This window comes from Lycorma delicatula, chromosome 8 (assembly GCF_047948215.1).
Source record: "Lycorma delicatula isolate Av1 chromosome 8, ASM4794821v1, whole genome shotgun sequence".
Taxonomy (NCBI): Eukaryota; Metazoa; Arthropoda; class Insecta; order Hemiptera; family Fulgoridae; genus Lycorma; species Lycorma delicatula.
Window position 1 is genome coordinate 111,631,102 of NC_134462.1, and position 25,010 is coordinate 111,656,111.

The window sequence follows — 25,010 nt, forward strand, 5'->3', positions numbered from 1 at the left end:
ATCAATCAGAAATCAGAGATCTAATTAAGATGAAGAATAAAGTTGTACTTGAAAATTAAGAAGACCCAAAAAGGGCCTGTAGTGAATTGGTGACTGAGGAAATCTGAAACTTACTAAAAAGAAAGTTGTTGATACAAGATGTAAACCAGCTACTGTTTGCTCTCTGAAATTACTAAGTATGTCTAAGTCATGATTACTTTAACCATTATAATTTTTTGTAAGAAAAGAATGCTGAGACTAGAAAGTAAGGTGGGTTATAACACGTGGTTACCCTGTTTTCCATTAAAGACTGCGTGACAGACATGGGCCACATTTTCTGTTCAGTTTGTAAGTATTATAACTGTAATATTCCTAATCCTCAACTGGCCACAGGAATAAATTCCATCCATGATCAGAAATCAGAATTGAAAAAAAAAATATTGTCTTCATCTTTGACAAGCTTTTTTCAGAGTTGTTACATACAGGAATATATCCTGAAAAAACATTTCAGTCCTACCACCAGAAAAAAAAAATTAGCAGATAAATGTTTTTTGATCTAAGATTAATGAACATAGAATCTTTATGTATTGACTATTGTCATGTTCAATTTAATGAGTCAAATCTGCAAGGAATATTGAAAGCCATTACTCCAAAATTAGTCTAAAAGAATATATATTGTGTATGTTTATGTTATGTATGACTATAGTATCAGTAAGATGATCGATATATTTAATGAACATTCTTACATCAAGTAAATTTTATACGAAGTTTGGTAATCGCCTAACAAAATTTCCAAAAAATTTGTCACGATTTTAAATAACATTATTCAGTAAAAATTCTGAGAAGCATGACTATTTCAAGTATAGTAGGATGCCAGTTAAACACAATTATCACAGAAAGTGGCCAATCACCAACAAAATACCAAAAAATGAACAGAACATACAGTAACTCACACACAAAGAATGATAATTGAACCAAGTACAACATGGTTAGAATCAATATGAAGCCTAAAGAAAATCCCTAAATACTTAAATATGCATTTATTTTCTGCTAAATCTGTTTTTTGGCTCATAACACTCAATCAGAAACAAAGGGTAGTTTATATGGGTAGAGCTCCAAAAAAATGACAAAAAATTCAAATTTCATCCTAGGATTATTATGGACAATGAAAGTTAGGTTTATATAAATAATTTACACAAAACTGCCATCATTATGGAAGATTCTCCACTCACAAAGGCAGAAGAAGTTGCATCAGGTGCAGACTGAATATAAATTTTTTTATATCAAAGGCATCTTGAAGTTAATATATCAGTCAAAAACTGAAACGCATGACAAAACTGTTTTACTGTACCTCCACTTAACATATAATTAACAATTTTCAGATTTTTTTTGTCCATCAAGAAAAAGCTTTTCTGTCTTAATTGAAATTGCAATTTTTTACACGGGTAGACTGTTAATAATGTAGTATAGAAAAGAAATATGATGAATAATCACATTAGTTTAGAATGATGTTCAGTTGTTAATAGTAGTGGAAAAGTCTAAAAATAGGCCCTATTGATTCAATAAGGTATAAGGTCAAAACTCTCCCCTCCCATTTTGTTGCAGTTCCTAGTTTATTTTATCTGAATGTAGTTTGGTTATTTAAAAGGGATTCATTACATATAAACAAACTATCTATCTAAAATTTCAAAGAATTAACTTATATTACTCAAACCTGAAATTTCTATATAAATAGAACACTTTACTGCATAAAAAATTATTCCTACTTCATAAATTCAAAGTTTTAAATAAAATAGTTTGACTAGATATAAAAGTTAAAAGCTCACAATAAATTTTATTTTTTGATGTAAATTAATTATATTTTATTAGATTCAGTGATGAAAAACAACGTTTGGTTTTTAACACTCCATCGGGATAAAGATAAATAAATAATTGAAATCACTTTAATATTTTCATTTTCAATTGTAATAAACATAAAATTCAACATTATATGATAAATATTTTGATGAAGATGGACTAAACAGTTGATAATTATCTATTCTTAATTTTTAACATATCCTGATAAAGTGTGAAAGCAAAAGTTGAAATTACCAGAGATGAATATTGAATTTCATCAGTAAGAAATAAACTTAGAAATAAGTTTTTTTTAGTACTTAAAAATTTCCTTACAATTTGTATAACTGTAGCGTTGTTAAGTTGTTCGAATTAGTTTACTAGACAAAAATTACCAAAACATAATTTGTACCATAATATGGTACAAAAAATTTGAAGTCTTTCTAAATTTTAAATTCAAAATTTAGATAGGTTTTCTGGATTTAGCTCTTTAACTAATTAAAATTAAAAATTTGCTAAACTCTCTACCCAACATAAACATATTTAAGGTCCTTGAATTCCCATCAGGAAGGTTTTAAAGAGCACAGTTGAATTTATACAAAGAAAAAAACTCCATTCTTTTAGAACAAGTAGTTCAATATCCATTTAATATTTTATGAATTAATCAATGTATCTGATTTTTGATAATCAGTTTAGATAGTTTACTCTTTATAAACTGCAGCATACATACACAAAGCAAGCGATACACAAAACATGGCTTCTTTTGCCCATCACGCCAAACTCGAGCCATAGCTTGATCATCATTAGCTGGATTCCAGTCTGGATCAAACATTACTAGTCTGTTTGCACCGATCAGGTTCAATCCACAGCCACCAGCTTTTGAGCTTAACATGAATATAAACTCACTGCCATTTGGATCATTAAATTTTTCAACTACCTGGAAGATAAAGACAACATAAGATTTTTATAAAGATAAAAATGAACCAGCAGCAGCAATAAAACTTTATTAAAATTAAATTCTAGGGAATTTAAAAAACCCACAGCAGTCAAAACACGTAAAGCTAACAAGCACTACTATCACTAATTACAATATTTTAATATAATATAGCTAAGCTACTTTTAAGAAGTTCATCAATTGAATAGAATGCATTATTAATTAAAAATGTCTTTAACTCTATTTTGAAGTTACATTGATTTAACCCTCATATAAAATGGAATTTTTAAGTAACATCAAATTATGTTGATCAATGTGAACATTGGTCTTATTTCTTGTATAATGATCATCGACAACTTCATTTACTTTTAAGGTTAAAAATACGAGAATTTTACATAGATAACAACAGTTTCATACATGTACAAACTTACAACTTAAATAAACCTAGCGATAAAAAATCCTGCCTGCTTCAATATTTTCAACAGATATCTAATGATACTTTTCCAAATTTCTTTATAAATTAAAAAAAAAGGCAACATGAAAAAATGTATATCACAAATGTTACATAATGAAACTATCTTAAACTGTTGTTATTATCATTTCTGTTTTATCAATCAATGCAACAAATTTTCTTAAGCTATATATACCACGTGCCACTCTATCATATGTAACTACAGGATTTTCATAAACATTTTCATTAAACAACATGAAGAAATACGCAACAATACTTTAAAACTATTTAAAATGATAAAACCTTTTGGAGTCAACTATCAGAACTTTTTTTAGTGTAATTTCCAATAGTACTGTTATTAATGGTGTAATTCTTGTAAAGGCTAGAAAATCTCTTTATATGAGGGGCAGCTGAAATGTAATGCACCTGGAAGTAATTCCATTACTGGAAATAATTTTCATCACTACAACAGATGCTGACATCTTGTAATTTAATTCTTCTAGTATTAACATTCCAAAACTCATTGACCCACACCCTCTCATTTTCCATCAGTTGCCATTGTTATGGAGTTGAGTACACCACTATGTCAAATATATCATAATCTCAAATCACTATTATGTGAAGTGATTGAATTTAACAGCAGAAAAAGAAGTGCTAGTGATATTCATGGGTCTTTATAAGCCATTTATGATGGTGAAACTATTGATAGATATAATGTGAGTAGGTGGGCAATAAAACTTTGTGCATCAGAAATTGATAAAGTAAATATTGAGGATGAACCTCACATTGGTTGATCAGATTCTATGACGAAAAGTAGGAAAAGGATAACCGATTCAAAATGAGCATCATACCACGCAATAGCACAACATTTTAGGAAAAATGTTTGACCATTCATGCAACTGATAATCCTGCTATGTAATAATGCTTGGCCACACATTGTGTGCAACCACCAAGGCTTTTGTAATGTTGAAATTTGAATCTATTCCAAATCCTCCATACTTGGGCTCTGCAATTACAGGGACATTAAGAGTATTCATTTAAGATAGATGGTGAATTGAAGGATGCAGTAAGGTCCAGGGATCAAGGAAGGATTGCCAGCATTCTTCACTGGCAAAAAAAGAAAGAAAAATGGTTCAGGAGAAATATGTAGCTGTAAATGGTGATTACATGGAAAAATAAACATAACTTTTGTAAATAAAATAAATTTCATATTGTTCAGTTTTGTAGACAACTTTTGTTTTATGTGCTACAAGTAAAATTTGTCAAGTTGTGGTGTGGTGAATTATGTGTCTGTGTTTATGTCCCTTATATCTGTGGATGGATGAAAGACTTGATGAACAGTTGACCAAGTCGACAGCCAGATATAAATCTGTCTTGATGGACAGATTTAATGGTTGACTGACCATCAAGTCTGTCATCCATCCACAGATATAAGGAACACACACACAGACACACAAATAATTCAACACACTACAACTTGAAAAATTTGTAGCATGTAAAACTCATCATGTCTGATATAAATCTTACTGCAGAATATTGATCCACCCACTTAGCAAAATGAGGTAAAAAATTCCATTCAGGGAATCTTTACTTAGAACGGAAACATCACATTATTGATGGCATCTAAAATACAATCTCAAATCTATCTTGCTTTTCCTTCAGATACTACAATAAAATCATTTGAAAACAGAATCTAGTGGAAGTATCGAACTGAACTACAAATTGTGCAATCAAACTTTTCATTTAGGAACCAACAAACCTTTAAAATTATGGAACCTGTACACATACAAGAGATCAGTAATATAAAATAAATGAAATACTGTACCTTAGCTCTGTTTTTTATACTCATTGAACCATCCAACCTTACATATTTATAGTTTCGTAATCTACATAACCTTTCAAAGAGATCAAGAGTTTGAGTGTAATTTGAAACAAGAACCATTTTATCTGTTGTAGTTGTTTTTATCACAGCCAGCATGCAATCTAGTACCATTAGTTTGTTCGATAACTCCACATTTAACCCACTGTTATCAACAAACAGAAACATACACAATTAAAAAAAAGTGAATAAAATAAAATTACTTTCAATTAAAATTGTCATTAAAGATCCCAACAAAGAGCAAAATCAGTTACAGCAATTCTAATTTAAAGTAATGATAATGTTAAGATTCCATTATTATAAGCTATTTTTAATTATTATAAGACCTGATTTTTACATTTTCCAACTATTTTTTGTAATATTTTTGATATAACTTAGATGACACACCTCTATGTTAATTCTACAAAAGACCGAATGAACAAGTATATATTTGCTTCAGTAGAAATAATCAGAACACAAAATATTTGTAACACATCTCATGTTTAAAATTTATATTTAGTATTGGCAGTTTCCATGTCCCTAGCACAATTAATTCAAATGTCATGGTTTTGCAGCATGTAAACTGCTCAGTTTTTTTAATTTTATCTAGCATAATGCATACTCATCACATATAAATAATATATTGCATATAATAACAAGTGCAAGAAAAAGAAAATAAATAAAATTATTATATAAATGACAATGTATAATGAAAACCCTAGATAACAAATATATTTAACTGCAAAGATAGTCCCATTTAGAAAATAAACAGGCTGCCTGCAATATGTTTGCCAAAGCACTCCTCAACAAAATGATCAAGTTCCCTATCCGCACAGCAGTAACATAGCACAGATAAGCTTATTTAGTATTAAACTTACACACAGTAAAGCAAAGATTTGCATATGTGGAATGAGGGCAGTGACAAACAAGGACAATTTGAAATAATGAACAGAATGTCTGACATCAGTAGTCAAAAAAAGTTCAAGATCATTCCGCAAAACAACTAAACTGTCATATAACCTTAAATTTTTACAATGTTCTATATAGAAAATGAAAAAAATTGATTAAAATAAAATTCCTGCAGCTCAATTTATACAAAAAATAAAATTAATATTTTTTAAATTTAACCTTCTTGCAAAAATTAGAAAGAAAAACTGAGTTCTAAAATGTTTACATGCAAAGCTATGGTTTTTGGTTTCTACAGAGAACTTATGTTCACCTTTGAAATGATTAGTATGAAATAATCTGAAAAAAATAAATTTTTATGTTTAAATTGATTTTTTCAAGTGTAGCAAAACTCTCTTTTACATATCTATAAAAGTAGATTGGCATCTGTTTTTATCTTTTCCTTCCACTCTGTTGATTTTAATGTTATTGATATTCATTTTGTGGTAATTGGTGCTCTATCTTGAGTTAAGAGCCAATGCATGGAAAAAATCAGTTTTAATTGTGATTGAGTGGCAAATAATCAATTTTTATGAAGGTTGGTAAATCACAAAGACATAGTATTAGTGTAGCAAAACATTGTTCCTAAAACAAAATTCAACAAACTATCAAACCCTATAATCAGCTTGAAACAGTAGCTGATCAGCTTAGGGTAATGTTCAAGGAAAACAACTCTAAGACAAGACCTAGTTCAGCTCTGAAAAGATAAGTCATGGGTGATTTTTAATGGAACCAAAGGTTTCTTGCTTTGAGGCAGGCCTAGGCAAGAGTTTTCTCAAATAAATATTGTTTTATGTTACTTTCGTGATCTATGGTCTAAGTTCATAATTACAGGGTAATTTGTTACAGATGCATTTAAAACATTTATCTTCTTTTGGTAAGGCTTTGACAAGCTTAATCAAGCCTAACTTGATATGCAGAGGTGGAAGGAGAACTTTATTCAGATCCGAGAGCTTTTTGGAGCACATTTTTGGTTCCAGGTTCTAATGAAGCCCTGCTTGGCTAATCTTTCCTTATCCAATGATTTTCTCTGTCTCTGTGCTATCCCACTCACACAAAAAGCAAGGAAACTTTGTGTATCCTCCTTGCTATCCTAGAAGCATCAATATTATTTTGAGATTGCCGCATGTAATCCACTTATGATTATTATATTTAATTTTATCAAGAACGAATTCCAAATTACCATAACCCTTTTTTAAATAGACAGAATGTCTGATACGACTTGATGGATATGTATTCCCAGTGTGATGGACAACTTTGCGGGTTCTTTTGGACGAATCTATGAACAGTCTCCAATTGGTACTTTCAGAATGTTAAATAGACTCAAAAGTCCATGTACATCAGTGCAGAAGAGTAATTCTACTTCTTCCAAAAAATATGGAAGAAAAATCTTTTTCTGTTACCTAAAAAATTTTGAAATTAAAAAAAAAGCCGTTTTAATGATGATCTTAAACTGTTTTCTTTCAATTTACTAAGGATCAATAATGTTTGTACTACTTAGTATTATTTTTACTATAAGAATCAAACAATTTTTAAAAAAGAATAAATAAAATCAAAATAATCAAAGTGGTGGTTATTATTTCTACAGAAAAATTAATACAGTGTTACTTAAATGCAGTACATACATTTTACTCTTTGAATTATATCCAGCAGGTAACAGGTCCAAAGCATTCTCAAAACCATCACAGCCTGATACAATTTTATCTAATACTAAATCAGGATGATTACAAAGCTTCTTCAACGATGTTATTGAAGACAAAGATGACAAAGCTATTTTACCATTTCCATCTGTTAAAAATAAACATGTAAATAATTTTTGCGTGAAACAAATATTTAAAACCTCAAAATACATTTATAAATAAATAGAAAATATGTAAAAAAAAATTATCATGTACATTATACAAAAAGTAACATCAGTGAAAAAATTTGCTTTGTTTTAGTGTTGTGATCACAGCACATTTATGAAGACATCTTTATCCCTGTTATTTTCAAAACAAAATTTTCTATAGTTGAAGTTTTATGGAGTGATGTCATGAATTTTAAACTGTTGATCCTAAAAATCACTGCAGTTAATATGTTGGGATAAGTTATTAGCCACCATACTGACTAGCACAAGATACATCTTAAAATGATTCTAAATTCTTTCTTGGTTCATCAACAATTTCTTTAATAATCCCATGACATAAAAAATAAATAATCTTCAACTTGATATTTCTACAATATGGTGAACGTCTAAAGCAATAGGATCCTGGAAAACAAAAACAATATGAGTAAGGATAAAACCAAAGACCGATACATTTAAAAACCTACTTCTCATAGATCACCAGAATTAAGTAATACTGGGTGCAGTTTCGACTAAGCTAAGTAACTGTAAAATGAATTTAATAATTGCTAATAACTATAGCAGCTGATGTTACTAGTTAATTATGAATAACTTGCACAAATACACATTATTTACTTATCCTAAAAGCAAAAATGGGTTTACAGACAATTACTTTTTATTATTATTATAGGTAAGTTTTTATTTTTTATAAGAAAAAACTTAATTTACCTTTTAATGTTCTAGATAAAGCTTCAGAATTAATTAAATGTTTGTACAAATTTTCTTGTAAAGGTGACAACTTAATGCAAACAACTTGTTCAGTTTTTACTGGAAGATATTTTGATAATAGAGCTGATGTTCTTCTTATAAGACACCGATTCACCAATCCGATCAGCTGTTCTAATCTTTCTGCAGCCTTAGCACGATCTGCATCAGATGCCAACGAATCTTGACCTTTCAATATTGGCTTCTCATAATGTTTATGAAAATCCTAGTGGTTAATAAATATTTATGTTAATAAAATACAACATAATTCACAAATAAATAGTACAATTTTTCATTGCTGGATGTCTTACAAACAGGGAAAAATATATGGTATGTTCAAAAACAGACTGAACTTTTGTAATAGTGTGTAAACTAGTACACACAGCATGTTCTAACAAATGGACTGGCTAGAAGCACTTTCAGGAACACAATGCCATTTAATGCATCATGCTACATTCTAAGTTTTTGAGCCAACAAATGCAGTAAACACATATACTAACCTTTTGCTAGTTTTTTAACCAGTAACAATGAAAAATCTTGAGAACAACTTGTTTATGTTAAATTTTGCTTCACACTGTAAAACTTTCACAGACACTTAAAAATGCTTCAGCAAACATTTGGACTGTATGATCCAATCTGTTTAAATGGGGCAGAACATCAATCGATGAAAATTCCAGACCCAGACAACATTCCACATCGACAAATGATGATAACCATTACGTAGCTATGGTTGTCATTGAATAGTGCAAGAGATTGTTGAGGAACAGGCATTAACATAGAATCATACTGTGGAATTTTGGCAGAATAACTTACATGCATTGCATCTCTGCAAAATTTGTGCCGTGTTTAACGGCACAAATAGCAGAGGTTGTTGAATGATGAACAGAAAAAGAATCATGTTAACATCAGTGAAGACCTTGACCAAGGTTTTGATGATGAACATTTTGGAAAAATGTAACACATAATGAGACTTGGTTTTATGACTGTGATGTGGAAACCAAGATGAAACTGCCAAAGTAAGTGGGGAAAGGATCACCATGACCAAAAATGGCACATGAATTGGTTAAACACAAAGGTAATGTTGAAGGTTTTTCTTGTGTGGAAAGGTTTGGTCTATTATAAATTCATTCCACATGGTCAGACTGTAAACAAGGAATGCCATATTGAGGTTTTATGACGTTTGAATGGTGCTGTACATAAAGAAGCCTTGAACTGTGGAAAAGCTGGAATTGCTTGATGCACCAAGTCAAAATGCCAGCTCATGCGATAATTCTTACCCAGTATATAGTTTTGAAACCATAAATCAGGCAGGAAATATGATACAACACCTATGCGCCATCTCCAAAAATGTGTTCTGGAAAACATTCCAAAATGAAAGAAATGTTGGAAGCATATTGTCAGTAACAGGGATTAATTTGAAGAGAGCAAGGCTATGTAGTTATAAATATATTAATAAACTTTTTCTTACACAAGTATAGTCTTTTTTTAAACATACCTTGTATATGTTTTTAAAAATCAATTTTATTTTTTTTTCTTCAATTATCTTTCAATATTTTTATCAAATTATATCAAAGGATATAATCATGTATAGGCACTTAGCTTAATTTAACTATCTCAACTGAAAATCTTTTATTACAACTTTGTTATGGAAGAAGTTAAATTTTAAAATTTATTTAAAAATGTTAAAGCATAAACATTCAAGCACCTGGTTAAATATCAGATAATTACTTCTCCAGCTATATGAAAGAAAAGTGTTAATACTTTTTAATGCAAATAATAATGTTGGATTATGTCTCCTAATATTTTACTAACTTCTTAATAAAATTTGTTAAACTGTTTACCTGAGCTGTTCCAAGAATCCCTTCATTAACAAAGTGTACTAGGCTAAAATATTCCAGAAGATCATTCTGTATTGGTGTACCAGAAAGTAATACTCTCCGTTTGCACTGAAGTCCCATTAAAGCAATATATGTCTGATTCTCACAGTTTTTCAGACGATGACCCTTAAATAAAAATATTTAATATTAATGGATTCCATAATAAATTACAATTATATACTTAGTATTATGTACTTCCAATTATATTACTTCTTTAGTAAAAAGTACACATTTCATTCTATAACAAATGGTGGATACTTTAAAGTGTATAATTTATAATAATTATAAACTAGAGGATTATTTTTTAAACATATAATTAGATTTGACTGTTTTAATTCCACTAATTAGTTTGGCAATGTCAAAGATACAAATGATTTTCAGTGGTAAAAAATCTATTTACACCAAATTAAAACCTGTTCCCTTCTAAAATACAGACTTTCATCTTTATGCCACCACATTTCTGGTCATTATGGCCACTAATTCAGCAATGGTAAACCTTTTATAGTACAGTGTTTCAATAAAAATCTTTGGTTTGCATATGCATTACTGTTTGAAGTGGGTGTGATTCCCTACTTGAAAGTAGGGAATCACACCAATCAAGTAGGGTATTATCAAACTGAAGTTTGATAATATGGATATACATAGAAATGAAATGTAATTACATTTAAATTGCGCAGTCCTAGTATGGAGGGTATGCAGGTATTTTTATGCTCACTAAGGAATTTAGAGGAGGAAGAAGACTTTTGGATTTTAAAGTAAGGTGCCTAGTACTTGATGAGATAAGAGTGGCTAAGTTAAAAGCCTTAGAAGGCTAAGTCTTAGAAGTCCAGCAGATTGCTGTTGAAAGGTGGCAACAAGGACCCCGCTGTTAGTTCGTCCTGTAGGCCCTTGACATTACTCCTACTCATTGGTAAGGTCTTTGAAAAGGTTCTGTATCGTTGTATGTTGAGCCCATGCAGATTATTAATTGGTATGTTGAGCCCATGCAGATTATTAATTGAGAACCAGTACAGGTTTTGTTCCAGAAAGGTTACTGAGGATGCCATACTCTGAGTGATGAGTGTGGTAACAACCAGTCACGAGCAATATGCCCTGGGTATTTTCCTGGACATTTCAGGGACATTTAACAACCTCTGCTGGCCCTCTGCTATTTTTCAACTGCAAGTGAGTTGCAAATTATGTAAAGTTACTTCAGTCACTGAGATGTGCTGCTTCGCAAGGGCAGTTATGAAGTAGGCAAGACACTGTCCAAGGGTTATCCCCAGGGCAGTGTGCTGGGTCTTTTGCTATGGGTGGTGGAATTTCACTCTCTTCTACAGTTGAGATTGCCCAGCAGGTGTCTCATTATGGCCTATGCTGACAATGGGTTATGTTGCTAAAAAGTAAGGAGAATTGTCATCAAAAAAAATTCAGGAGATAGAACAACATGGTAATGCCTTATGGCAGGCCAGATGGGATGGGACAGAGGGTGGGCGCTACATGCATGATCTTATTTCAAGTGTTCTAGGTTTGCAGGACACCTCTTGAGTACACCCTAATAAATATATGACACAATTTATTTCCGGCTATGGTGCTTTTCGGGACAGATTTCAGAAGTTTGACCTGGCGGACTCAGGTATGTGTCCACAGTGCAGACAATTGGACAATGTGTACCATGCCTTTTATCAGTGTTCAAATTATGAATTGATGCACACAAATACCATTTGTTGGCTGGATATTATCCGGTCGGCACTTGAACTCTGTGCCAACTGGATAAGTCAGGCCGAATGGATGATGGTAGAAATTTTATAATTTACTTGGCAAAAGAGAGAATTGCCGAAGGGATTTAGGCGTCCACTTGGGTTTTTCCTGTTTTGTTTGTCTTTGTTATAAGGCTTTAAAATCCCAAACCTAAGGAATAATCTTCTGGAGAAGAATTAATGAATCAGTTCTAGAATTCTCTAAGTTGCATTAATTCATCAAACTGCTCATTGAATTCCCTCACAAGAAGATCAAAACTTCCCACACGTCCCAAATCTGCACCAAAATCCCTAATCAAATCCGTGCCAGAACGAGTAGAAGTACCCGAAATTCCAGCCCTAGATTAATCATCTCCTGAAGAAGAGGAGTCATCAGGCCGTACCTCAGTTATGATCACTGGGAATGGGTTTATTCCACCTAGATTTTCCCCTCCTACCACCCTATCAGACATGTTTAAATATAATAACTGAAAAGGTGATACGTATAACAAAGTGATAAATGCTATAAACAAATGTCATGTTTTTACAGTAATGTAGCATTCATATTACACATTATTTTTATTTATATAATTTTCAAGCAGGTTTGAAAATTATTGTTAGGAAATAAACAAAGCCAACTTTTATTTCAACTCTGGCAAACAACCAGTTTGGTTGTGTCCTTAAAATTTTGTTTATGTAATAATATTATCTTTTTATTACAATAAAGGAAACAAAAATTTTATTATGTATATATAATAATGATATCATGTACAGTAGATAACAATCTACTGTATGTGCAGGAGAATGTTGAGCAGAGGTCACTTTATTTTTTCTTGCATTTATGTTCACATTACTAGCTGGCAAAGATTTTACATTAAAAAACATATTTGGCCTTTATTGTTCTTGTCAGTATTTCCAAAATAATTATAATTCTGTCTTCTTTTTTTCTCCCCAAATTAGAAGCAATATCTTTATACTTTTCTCATTTTTATAAGGTACTTCATAAAGATTGATTCTGTTGTATGTGCATGATACACATTATTTGTTTTTTATCTCTGTAAGTAAATATGGATCCACAAGCACTTACATAAATAAATAATTATAGTTATTAATCTTCGGTGATTGCAAATCTTACAATTAGTCAGTTCTGTTTCTTTTGCAATTTAGCTACAAAACCATTAATCCATCATTAAGATAGTAAATTGGTAAATAATTACTTCTAAAAAAAAAAAGTAAATAAAGTACATTTCTTAACGAATTATGTACATCACAATAAAAATTTGAAATGTATTTGAATCTGAAACAAATAAATAAATTAATTAGTTAAATATAATATTATTATTTACCTCATCACATATAACTAATCCGACTTCACTGCTTTGTAATATGTTGGCATAGTTTCTAAATGTTTCATATGATATTACCATTACAGGATTAATAGGACGTCTTGCATAACTTTGCATAAAAGATCTAATACTGGATTCTACCTTTTCTTTACCACCTCCATCAATTGACATCGGATCGACTCTAGAGCCTAACCATTTTTTTATTTCATTACACCAATTCTGTAGAAAAAGAAACAAATTAATATTTAAGAAAAATTATGTGGAGTGGTAGTAATAACAGTTAATGGCTCTGTTTGATTTACGGGTCAGAAATTGGCATACTTTTACATCTACACTTACAAATCGTTGTTTTTATTTCCTCATTCAAAGACACTACACCAAGTTGTCTTATCTGTCCTAATGTTTTTAGTTTTAATCACTTAACCATAATATTATCTTTATTTTCAATGTGTAATACACTTCAGTTTTCTTGGTTTAAATCTCACAGATATCTCCAATTAAGAATCATTTTTCATTTTGATACTGATGCAATAAGTTTACCTTTTTTTTTAAAGAGGTATGATAATATATTTTCCACTTTTCATTATTTAACAATCACTTACCCTAATAATAAAACACTAAGATATGGTATATGACATAGTAAACAAATTAAACAGAATTTGGACAAGTGTGGCACAAAGGAAGCACTGTGAAAAAAACTTATAAAATGCTACTTGTTTCTCCACATCTAGGAAACATCTAATAAATATATTCATTAAATGAATTGCATTTTGACACTTTTCTTTTTTTATATGAGGGTAAGTAAATTATTATCCGCAATATAGTTATAAATTTTATTGCAATACAAATAGGAAACTTACAGGTACATCATTTTTCAACATAGTTCCTTTGCATTTCAACGCACTTGGTCCATTGTTGCACAAACTTCCTGATGCCCTCATAAAAAGAAGGTTTTTGGTTGAGCTGCAAGCCAAGAATGCACCGCTTCTTTCACTGTTTCATCCGAGGTAAATCGTCGGCCCCTTAATGCTTCCTTGAGTGAACCAAACAAGTGGTAGTCAGAAGGGGCAAGATCAGGACTATACGGAGGATGAGCCAGTACTTCAAAGTTGAGTTTCTGGAGCGTTTCAGCAGTGTGGGCAGCACTATGTGAACAGGCATTGTCGTGCAACAACACAACACCTTTCGACAGCAGTCCTCGGCGTTTGCTTCGAATTGCAGGCTTCAGCTTGGCAGTAAGCATCTCACTGTAACGCGCACTGTTTATTGTTGTGCCCCTTTCCTCATAATGTTTCAGTACTGGGCCTTGTGAGTCCCGAAAAACCGTAAGCATCAGTTTTCTTGCGAATGATTGTGTCTTGAATTCTTTTTTGCAATGCGATTTTGGATGTTTCCATTCTATACTCTGCCATTTACTTTCCGGCTCGTAATGATTGATCCACGTTTCGTCACCAGTGATGATTCTGTGTAAGATGTCCTGTTCGTTGCCATAGTGATCTCAATGTTTGTCAGATATCCAAGCGCGTTTGTTTATGCAACTGTGTGAGTTGATTTGGGACCCATCTGGCACAGACTATGAAACCCAAGTCTGTTGTGGATGATTTTGTGGGCAGAACCATGACTAATTTGCAAACGATGTGCCACTTCATCAATAGTCTGTCTAAGAAAACCATGTCATGTGCACACTCAATGTTTTCCTCATTTGTGGCAGTAAATGGTCGTCCGGCACTATTTTTTAATTTTTCAAGCCATTCGTAGACACTTCGTTGCGGCAACACACTGTTTCCATACTGTACCGAATGTCTTAGATGAATTTCGGCCCCTGATACACCTTCCGACCATAAAAAAACAGATCACTGAACGTTGCTCTTCTTTGGTGCAAACAAAAAGCGGAGAAGGCACGGTTAATGGAAGGGCAGTGATAATGGAACTAACCTAGCAGCATCAAACCTGCACAGACATAACAATTAAACCATGCATGCTTCATCTACGCAACACAACAGTACTACCAAAATAACAAAAATATAACTAAATTGCGGATAATAATTGACTTACCTTCGTATTTTACCTTTCTAATATTCAACAAGTTTTAATGTTTCATCATTGGAAATTAAAATTTTACTTATTACAGAATTCTTTACTAAGCAAGCAGTCCACTGTTTTCTTACTACTACTTCTTATTTTACTAAAAAAACACGATAAAACAGATTAGCCAGAGCATCCTCATTCACTAATTTCCATTTTTTTTTAAATTTAGCCAAATATATGCCTATACTGCAATACAATGAACGTTTACTGTATTTCCAGCTGATTTTACCTTTCAGTAGAATACTATTATTAATTTTTCAGTCTATTTAGATTCCTTTCTTGAGGTTGAAGTAACTGGATTTCTTTAATGAAAAAATTCCTAAGGTAAGAGCAGTAAGTTGATGTAAAAGATGCCTTTTATCAATCAGCTGTTTTGGTATCTCCATGTTAGTGGTATAACAGCAATGAATTATAGATGAGCTGTGTCTGCCAGCTGCCAGACAATATAACTAATCAACAGATACTGGTCTTAAGACATCCGGTGATGATTCTACAGGTTTCATTAATAAGAATATAAACCTGTTTCACCTGGTTGGGTGAAAACCGCAGACAATCCATTTTCATTTGCTGAGTAGCTGAATATTTAATTAGAAGTTCTAAATTGTTTGGTTCAGTGTGCCATTATGTACCACAAAATTTCTTTAATATATTATCTCTGATAATAACTTTTTACTTTGTAGTGAAGTTTGTTTATAAGACAATGCTCTGTCTAATATGATGCTATTTGATGTAGGTTCATATTAAAGAAGTGTTTCTTGCCATGTTAATTCCAGCTGTCAACTTGGTGAAGCATTCCACGGATGAAAAGTCCAGGTGAGTTTTCTACAAATTCAGCTGAAGTTGGTTTTTATAGCAGAATAAAGACAGGTGTTGAAAAGCTTTATTTAATGTATTATCAACGCCTTAAAAATCACCATACTGAGCAACAACGGCTACTAAATCAACAAACATGGCTTTTAACCAAACTGATAACAGATTCTGACAAGCATTAAGGATAGTTTATTCAGACAATTCTGAGGAGTTTCTAGTTATAGTTGTTCCTCAATGTGTTGCAAAAGGCTATAAGTCACATGCTGCAAACCACATTAAATATCATGTTTTTAATATTACTTCCAGACCTTATATCAGAAAAAATTTGAATTTTTTTTTTATATGTATATAATTCACGTTATTATTCACACAGGAAATTATCTTCTAATTCCAGGTATTCCACATTCAAATATGAAATTACAAGCATAAAACTATATGAAACGATGAAACTGGGAATGAGACAAAAAATTGGTAACAGTAGTAAACATAAAAAAGTATTTGTTGATTTTTCATTCAGTAAATGCAAAAATATTATAATAACAAAGATTTAACATTTATACTGACAAAGAGTATACAGTAACATCTACCTGTATACAAAGGATAATTTTACTGATAAGTATAGAATCTATAGCATCTATACTTATAGCAGTGACTCTCAACCTTTTTAGCTCCACTAAGGGTGGAATGGATGTACTGCTTCCTTTAGACGTTTTTGGCAAAAAAAAAAAAAAATGCTAGAAAATCTCCAACAATTTTTTATGACACTGTAAAAATGGTTAATTTTATTAAAAGTTGACCATTACAGTACAGGCTGTTTGCTAAACTATGCACATAAAATACGCAAAAAGAAAAAAATTTCTTTTTTTCCCTACAGAAGTCAGACAGTTATTGTGGGGGAAAGTAATATAACCTGGTTGTTGTAATTGTGAGATGAATTAATAATATTTTTTCAGGATAAATGAATACCGCTCTCAATGTTTTTACAGAATAATGAGTGTATGTTGCTGTTGGCTTACTTAATTGATGTATTTTTGCATTTAAATGAATTGAATGTGAATTTACAAGGATGCGATAAAAACATTTTATTAATGACAAAGTTCATGCTTTCATTAAGAAGTTTGATTAATGCCTCCAAAGCAAAGATTTTGATCTGTTTCCACTCACTTCCAATTACAATAAGAAAAATTTGGATGAAGAAGACACTATTCTCCACAGTTTGGATAGCATGAAGATGCATTTTCTGAGGTAAAAATTCAGTTGGCAAAGTATTTCATGGAAGATAGAAAAGATTTCTCAAAGGGCTGGGTACTGTATCCATTTAGTGAAAACGCTGTTGTAGTTGTCATGTTACCAACTTTGATTCACGACCTGCTCATTTCAGTGAGCAGGTCGTGAATCAAAGTTGGTAACATGACAAAAAAAAATATAGGAAATGTCTTTTATCAATTGAAAACAATTTGCTTTAGTGTGTTTCTAACATAGATCCACGTAGGGAGAAACTTTTAAATTAAAAACAAATGCAACCATCATCATTAATTTATTTTCTTTACATTTGTACTTATACAGAATGATTCAAAGAAACAGGAAATTTTGAAAGTTGTGTTGGTAGCCGTGGGCGATTGGTACCACTTGATAAGTGGCGCCAGACTCTCTAACCTAACCTGCCATTTAGTTGTCATGGATCCTTGGAGTGGTGCACAACGTGCATTTGCTATCAAACAATGACAGTGTGGAGGGAGCGCGTAGAGAATTTCGCCATCATTTTAATCTGGGACGGCACGACCGTGTTCCATCAGCACATGCAATTAAATCATGGATATCTAATTTTGAGGAAACTGGTTCGGCAATGATAAAGAAACCTCCAGGCCGTGAGCGAACCGTCCGTACACCACAGAATGTTTACAAGATGCTGTCACACGAAGTCCATATCGGTCAATCCGTCATCTCTCAGGATCTATACAATTGCATAGTTCAAGTGTTCGAAGAAAGTTAGTGAAGTACTTGCAATTCCATTCATACAAGTTGCAGATCGTCCAGGAACTGAAACCGAACGATGCAGTTGTGCGAGCACAATTCTGTAATTTAATGCTTCAGAAGATAAATGATAACGAAGAGTTTGCTCACAAACTGTGGATGTCAGACGAAGCACATTTACACCTCAGTGGATTTGTTAACAAGCATAATTTCAGATACTGGGCACAAGAAAATCCTATGCAGCTACACCAGCGTCCGTTGCACAGCCAGAAAGTGACCGTGTGGTGTGCTATGTCATCTTACGGTGTTATAGGCCCTTATTTTTTTGAGGATGACAACGGTCTTGCGATTACAGTGACGTCGGCTCGTTATGTAGCCGTGCTTGAAACCTTTGTTGTGGAACAACAAAAGAGATTTCCACCAATTCTTAACAGCCTGGTTTCAACAAGACGGAGCAACGTCACATACTGCACGAATATCGATGACAGCTGTACGCCGATTGTTTGGAAGTGTCATTTCACGAAATGGTGATATTAGATGGCCTCCCAGATCGCCTGATCTCTCAGCTTGCGATTACTTTTTGTGGGGTCACCTTAAAAGCAAAGTGTTCCACAGTAGACCTGCTACAACGGAAGAACTGAAGGCAAAGATCCGAGAAGCAATTGCAGATATTTCAGTTGAGATGTTGAGATGTAACGAAGAGAGTTTACGTAGAAGAGGAGGTCACCTGCAAGATGTCATCTTTAAAAAATAAACTAAAATGTATGTATTCTAAAATGGCAATATTTGTACAATTACATCAACTAAAATTCATTTTCGAAAAAAAATTTTTCATTAGTTATTTAATTTTTTAAATTTCCCGTTTCTTTGAATCACCTGTAAATGAAAGTAAAATGTTTATAATAAATGATTTTTTCTCATAATATGATTTCATTACTGTTTATGTGTAAAGTTGTAGGCTAATTTTGTGATCCCCCCCAGGTTGAGAAACACTGCTGTATAGTATAGCATGTGTTTTACGAACAAGCAGATTATAAAAAAAAAAAAAAAACAACTAAGAAATAACAGATTAACAATATTCTATTACCTTAACCAGAGAGCTAGGTGCAACAATTATAGCTTTATCAATTATTGGGTTGGCATTGGGCCCTTGTTTCAATAAAGTCCACAGTAATGTTACACACTGTAATGTCTTACCAAGACCCATTTCATCAGCCATTATGCATCCATAGGAATCTTCAATTCTAACTCCGGTAACACAATCATACATAAACTTAACTCCCTGCAAAAACATAAAAATAAATTGCTAAAGCTCTAACAAATGCTCAAATTTGAAGCAATCAGAATGTGATTAATCCATTTCAGTAAGAAATATTATTAAATTTATCACTGATTATTCAAATATAAATTTCATCTATTTAAAATTATTTATTTCTATTTCTGAAATGACCATTTCTACTTCATTTGAAAGAAATCACATATAAAATGGTGTTATACCAAATATTAACTAAAATGTCACAGCGTAAGGAAAAACAAAACTAATCAAATAACAAAAATTAAAAGAAAAAATGAATAAATAAAATATTACCTCTCTCTGGTGAGGTCGTAGTACATTAGATAATAAAGGATCCACCACGACATGAACTAGCTGTTTATCTCTAAATAGAACAGATACAGTGGTATTAAAAACAAAAATAATAAAAAGAAAAAATGCGACATTTGTATAAATTTTATAAATATTTATGCTAATAAGTCACAATATAAATCATTAATTTATATCTGTATAATAAAATATGATCGATAGTGTGCATGTTATTTTTTTTATACAATGACCAATCAGATTCAAATAGTGTGATTAATTGATAGCTGATTGAAAGTTTCCATTACAAGTATATACATGAAATATGAAAAAAAAAAGAGTAACGCTTTAAAACATAAAAGACAAAGCAAGCATTTCTTTCACTCCCACAGGATAAATTTCTTTTAGTCCTCAAATGAACCGAATTCAATGAGTTTTGCTATATAGAATCTACAAAGGTTATTGATAAATAATAGTAATTAGATGAAAGAATAATGTAAGAAGATTGATGCAGAGAAGAAATGTGGAATGAAACAAACTGAAATAATTTGAAATGGATAAAAGAAAGGAAAGAGCATAGTACCTTGACACCATTGCATACAATGGGTTTTAAATAATCATTTATATGCTAACTGTGTTTATCTTATAATTTAATATAACAACGCAGTAATTGGAAGACTAAATGAAGGTAGCACCAAATTACCTCAGATAAATAACATTAACTACTAAAAAAAAAAAAAAAAAAAAAAAACAGCTAAAAATATTACAGTTGATGGTATTTTAGGTTAATCAGGTAAATTTCATGTTTTCATTTTCATATTTTTAATGAATTGTGTAAAACTTCAAAAAAATTGAAGATATCACATATTTTTACGTAAAATTAAACAAGGGACTAATTTTCAAAAATTACTGGTTCTATAGAGACAAAACAAAAAGGGTTAAAATTTAATGAGTCAGCAGATATTCACTTTGGTAATTTTAACTTTTCATGCTCGCTAATTTGTGGTGGTGTGTATAATATTAAAGCTGAAGGTTCGCTAGGATCATGAAGAGCTTGGCGAACTAATCTTCTGCCTGTGCCCAATGCCTTTGAACCATAACTGGAGCCACCTTGATAGTTAGGAATAGGAACCTTAAATGGTCTCAGTAATATCTGTCTCACCAAAGCCTCCTGAAATAAAAACAATTATTTTTATTTAATCCCTCAATGTAATAAAGAATTACAAAAAATACAATTACTACTCTGCTAATGTATATTTATTTAAAACAAGTGTGTTTTATGAGGAACTAAACAAAATTTATTTAAAACATTTTTTTAACATATGTAATTACACTTACAATCTCTTTTGTGTTGCAATCTTCAGTGACACACTTGTGCTGCTGTTTTTAACTATGGAATCAGCTACTGATGAATTCTATCCTAGTCTGTATCTGCAAAAGTAGTATCAGAAGTATCCTTCCTGGGATATTTCAGAGCATAAGTACAATAATTACCCAAAATGGTCTGCAACTAAATCCTTGTTACACAGAATTACCACAGAGGTCTTATAGGAATATTTTGACAATGCTGGTTGTTGTCATGTCATGGTTATTAACCAAGACTAAATGGCTTTCTTGAGAACAATCTAAAAATACTAAATTACATTTAAACTGGGAGATTTTCTGGCCATTAAAAATTTCTAAGTAATCAAAACATGCAGAAACTTGGTACCCACCGTTTCAGTTTTTAAAATTAATGTTTACATTATGATAACACTAAAGCCACCACTCCATAGAAAATTCCAACATGTAGGTTATTGTGTAATACTATGCGGGATGCATTGCCAAAAAAAAATTCCGGATTCAGTTAGATATCTGTGCTTAACACTATTTTAAATTTAGGGATGCTTTAAAGACTTTCTGATTGGTTGTGAAACACACTACATTAAATAATGGTGAAATATATATTAATGAACCTAGTTTCAAAAAAACACACGACCTTATTAGACATATCATTCATAAACAAAGTGTAATATTGTCAATCATAATATCCTTCTGCAAAAATTTAGAATTTTTGAACTAGTGAAGGATTTGATTATTTTAAGAGCTGCTTGAACATGTAAAAAATAGCCTATTTTCATGGTGCTAATTCAATTATAATAAAAAGAGCTTAGATGTTCTAAGAAACTGAATCTCACTGCTTTACATTTGTAGACAGTGTGAAGATATTTATAGAAATTAAGACTAAAGAATAACAATTGCTATATATTGACCAATTTATTATTAATGTCAGTATCTGTAATAATATGAACTTCATATAATAAACAGATCCAAATCTCTATCAACATGGAATTAAGAAATTTTCCTTCAGATAAAGATTTGGTGTATGTCTGATTGATTGAAAAGTTTATTCACATAGATTTTATTTCTGATATGTTATTTCAGGATGTTACACTTCATTTCCAGAATATGGTCACAGTTAAAATGTGAGACTGTTTTTTTACATATTTATAATTCATTGATGTAAAACTTATTTGAGAATAGAGTTGTGGTTTGGAACCAGCAAAACGTGGTCAATGTTGAAAGGGTGTAAAATATGTTTCTGAGATTTCTTTTTCGTAAGAAATACGATAGACCTTATCTATTGACTCCACCATTATCAGAGAAAGTAAGAGTTTAACGTATAATCACGTAAAAGAGAATAGTTTGGCTATTCTTTTTTCACATAAATAAATCACCTGCAACAAATCAACAGATAATAATTCAGTTCATTATTACTGTTAAAGATAAAATTCCTGCTAGCTGCTGCAACATTATAGTAAATGAATAACAAAAGTTTATGCTGCACGAGTATTTTAGGAAAAAAAAATCATTTCTCAGACTAAGACTACCAAGATTGCTAGATTTACTTCTTCTAGATTTTTTTCTCTGGATTAGTAAAGGCCTCATTCATTTGAACAACTGAAACAGAACACTTAAAACCAAATGGCCTACATCAGTGCAATAATTATTAAAAGGATGATAAATGTGGTGACACATCAACATGATTATTTTAATATGATTTAACACTTCATAATAACAATTATTTCAATAATTTATTAAATGCATTATTTTTATTTTTTTTTTACATGGGTTGCATATTTTTTAGTTCATTTGCAAACAGTTTGGTGTTGCCATTTAGTACCAAATTATATTAGATATCACTTTAAAATAAAACAACAAAGAACTAAAAAAACTCAAAATTAGGTTCACAATCAAGAATAAATCTCTTTGTTATTTTAGCAAGAAAAATTTATGTTTCACTAACTTTGTAGTAATACTTAATCAGAAAAAAATCAAAACGGATTAAAAAAATAATAACTTACATGATCTGATATTTTTTCTAAACGATTATCATTAATATTTTCAATTCCACTAAGAACTTCCACTGAATGTTGAATTTTAAGGCCATTATTAATCTGCTTTTTTCCTTTGCCTTTAGCTTTGATTGTAACTGAACAGATTTCATCATCACTATCATCCAAATGAACTCGTTTCACAACTTGACTGGGTGCAAGGCTTCGTCTCTGTTTATTAAAAATAATTTTAAAATGCAATATCATTTTTAAGTTAAAAAATATTTTTCTTTAAACTGAATCCTAAAATAACATGCTACATATTTAATCTGTGTAGATCTTAATTATTAACCTAAAGAATAAACTTATTCACACACCAGAATATTACATTCAGGAAGTAAAACAATTTTCAGAGAGTAGTAAATAACTAATGAAACAAGGGCACTTTGCATAATGAGTTAATATGTACAACTTAAACACTAATGCATTCTAATTAAAAATTTGGTACAGATCAAGGTATACATAACAAACAAAACTATCCATCTACAGAAATGCTTATTCAGGATCTGACAAAAAAACAATTTTATAATTGCAGGGAAAAATATTGTAAAATAATAAAAATCACAACACATTTTCTAAATAACTGTAAATTTTTTTCTATAAGATGTTTTTGACTGTGATCCAGTTTTATCATCAATGCCACAACAGGTGACGAATTAAAATAGTTGGGAAACAATTTAACATTGGTTTTGATCTGCATTAGGAATATTAATTAAATGTTATTATACGCTAAAATTAGTGTATAAATTTTATAACATTACGGTTGTCTATTCATGATTTGTACTTTTGAAAATTTATTGTTATTTTACAAGTGAGTCTTAATATTTTAAATAATAAACACTTCAGAAGAGAACAGGATGATTTCACCACGTTAATAGATATTAGATCACTGAATAACAAGTAGTCTATTATAAATACTGCAGTACACAATACAGTTATTGCAAAGAGACTCTATTCTTTACAGAAGGAAAGCATAAATGAAAGATTAACTTGTTTGGATTAATATGATTGTATACCTTTTACTTCAAGTAATATTTCAGTCATCTAACTTAATAGTTAAAACTTGTTCAATAACTGTGATGGAACCCATCAGGGATGCACAGCATCTTTATTATGTTCCTCAGCAGTAAAAAAATTATAATATGAAATTAAAAAAAAATTAATTAGTTAAAACACAGCTTTTCGATAATCATAAACAATTAACTTTAAGTTGGCCGATTCTAAATTGATCACAAATAAGGTTATGGAATACTGAAAGAATAATTTAAGGATATAATGAAAATAGCACTGAAAAAAAACGCACCATGGTAAAATAAGGTATTCTTAACACACTTTATCATATCACCAAAGATAAAATTCCGACTGTTTATACTAAAGTACTAACACAACGATATCGTAACTGACGTATATCACTTCATCAAACAGTAATACTAGATTCCCGCTAAAAAGTGACAGTTTAGAAATTAGAAAACTACAACAAATTTTATCAATGCGCTAGTCGAGGCAATAAACTATTAAAAGTGTTTTCACCTTTATTGTGGTTGTTTTCTTTTTTCAATTATCAAGAACTGGGATAATATATCCTAAAAAAATTGCATTCATCATAGTAAGCTTTACCGCACTTTATGAGGCACGCACTCACACACACACACACACA

General features: G+C 31.1%; 1 protein-coding gene across 2 annotated transcripts in view; it reads right to left on the reverse strand.

Annotated features, from left to right (window-relative positions):
- The window catches only part of okr (DNA repair and recombination protein RAD54-like okr), a 32,776-nt gene extending 7,787 nt beyond the window's left edge, over window positions 1–24,989 (reverse strand). Inside the window, exons 1-11 of one of the 2 annotated variants that reach the window (XM_075372883.1) lie at window positions 24,657–24,989; window positions 23,324–23,524; window positions 20,948–21,150; window positions 19,989–20,058; window positions 19,488–19,682; window positions 13,529–13,747; window positions 10,429–10,590; window positions 8,552–8,813; window positions 7,626–7,788; window positions 5,023–5,221; window positions 2,543–2,749 (exon numbers count right to left, since the gene is read on the reverse strand). In XM_075372883.1, coding sequence (XP_075228998.1) covers window positions 2,543–2,749; window positions 5,023–5,221; window positions 7,626–7,788; window positions 8,552–8,813; window positions 10,429–10,590; window positions 13,529–13,747; window positions 19,488–19,682; window positions 19,989–20,058; window positions 20,948–21,150; window positions 23,324–23,524; window positions 24,657–24,659 — 1,884 coding nt within the window. In that variant the 5' untranslated portion in view covers window positions 24,660–24,989. The remainder of the gene's footprint in view (window positions 1–2,542; window positions 2,750–5,022; window positions 5,222–7,625; window positions 7,789–8,551; window positions 8,814–10,428; window positions 10,591–13,528; window positions 13,748–19,487; window positions 19,683–19,988; window positions 20,059–20,947; window positions 21,151–23,323; window positions 23,525–24,656) is intronic. The other variant, XM_075372884.1, reaches the window with a different exon arrangement.
- Between the last annotated feature and the right edge of the window lie 21 nt (window positions 24,990–25,010).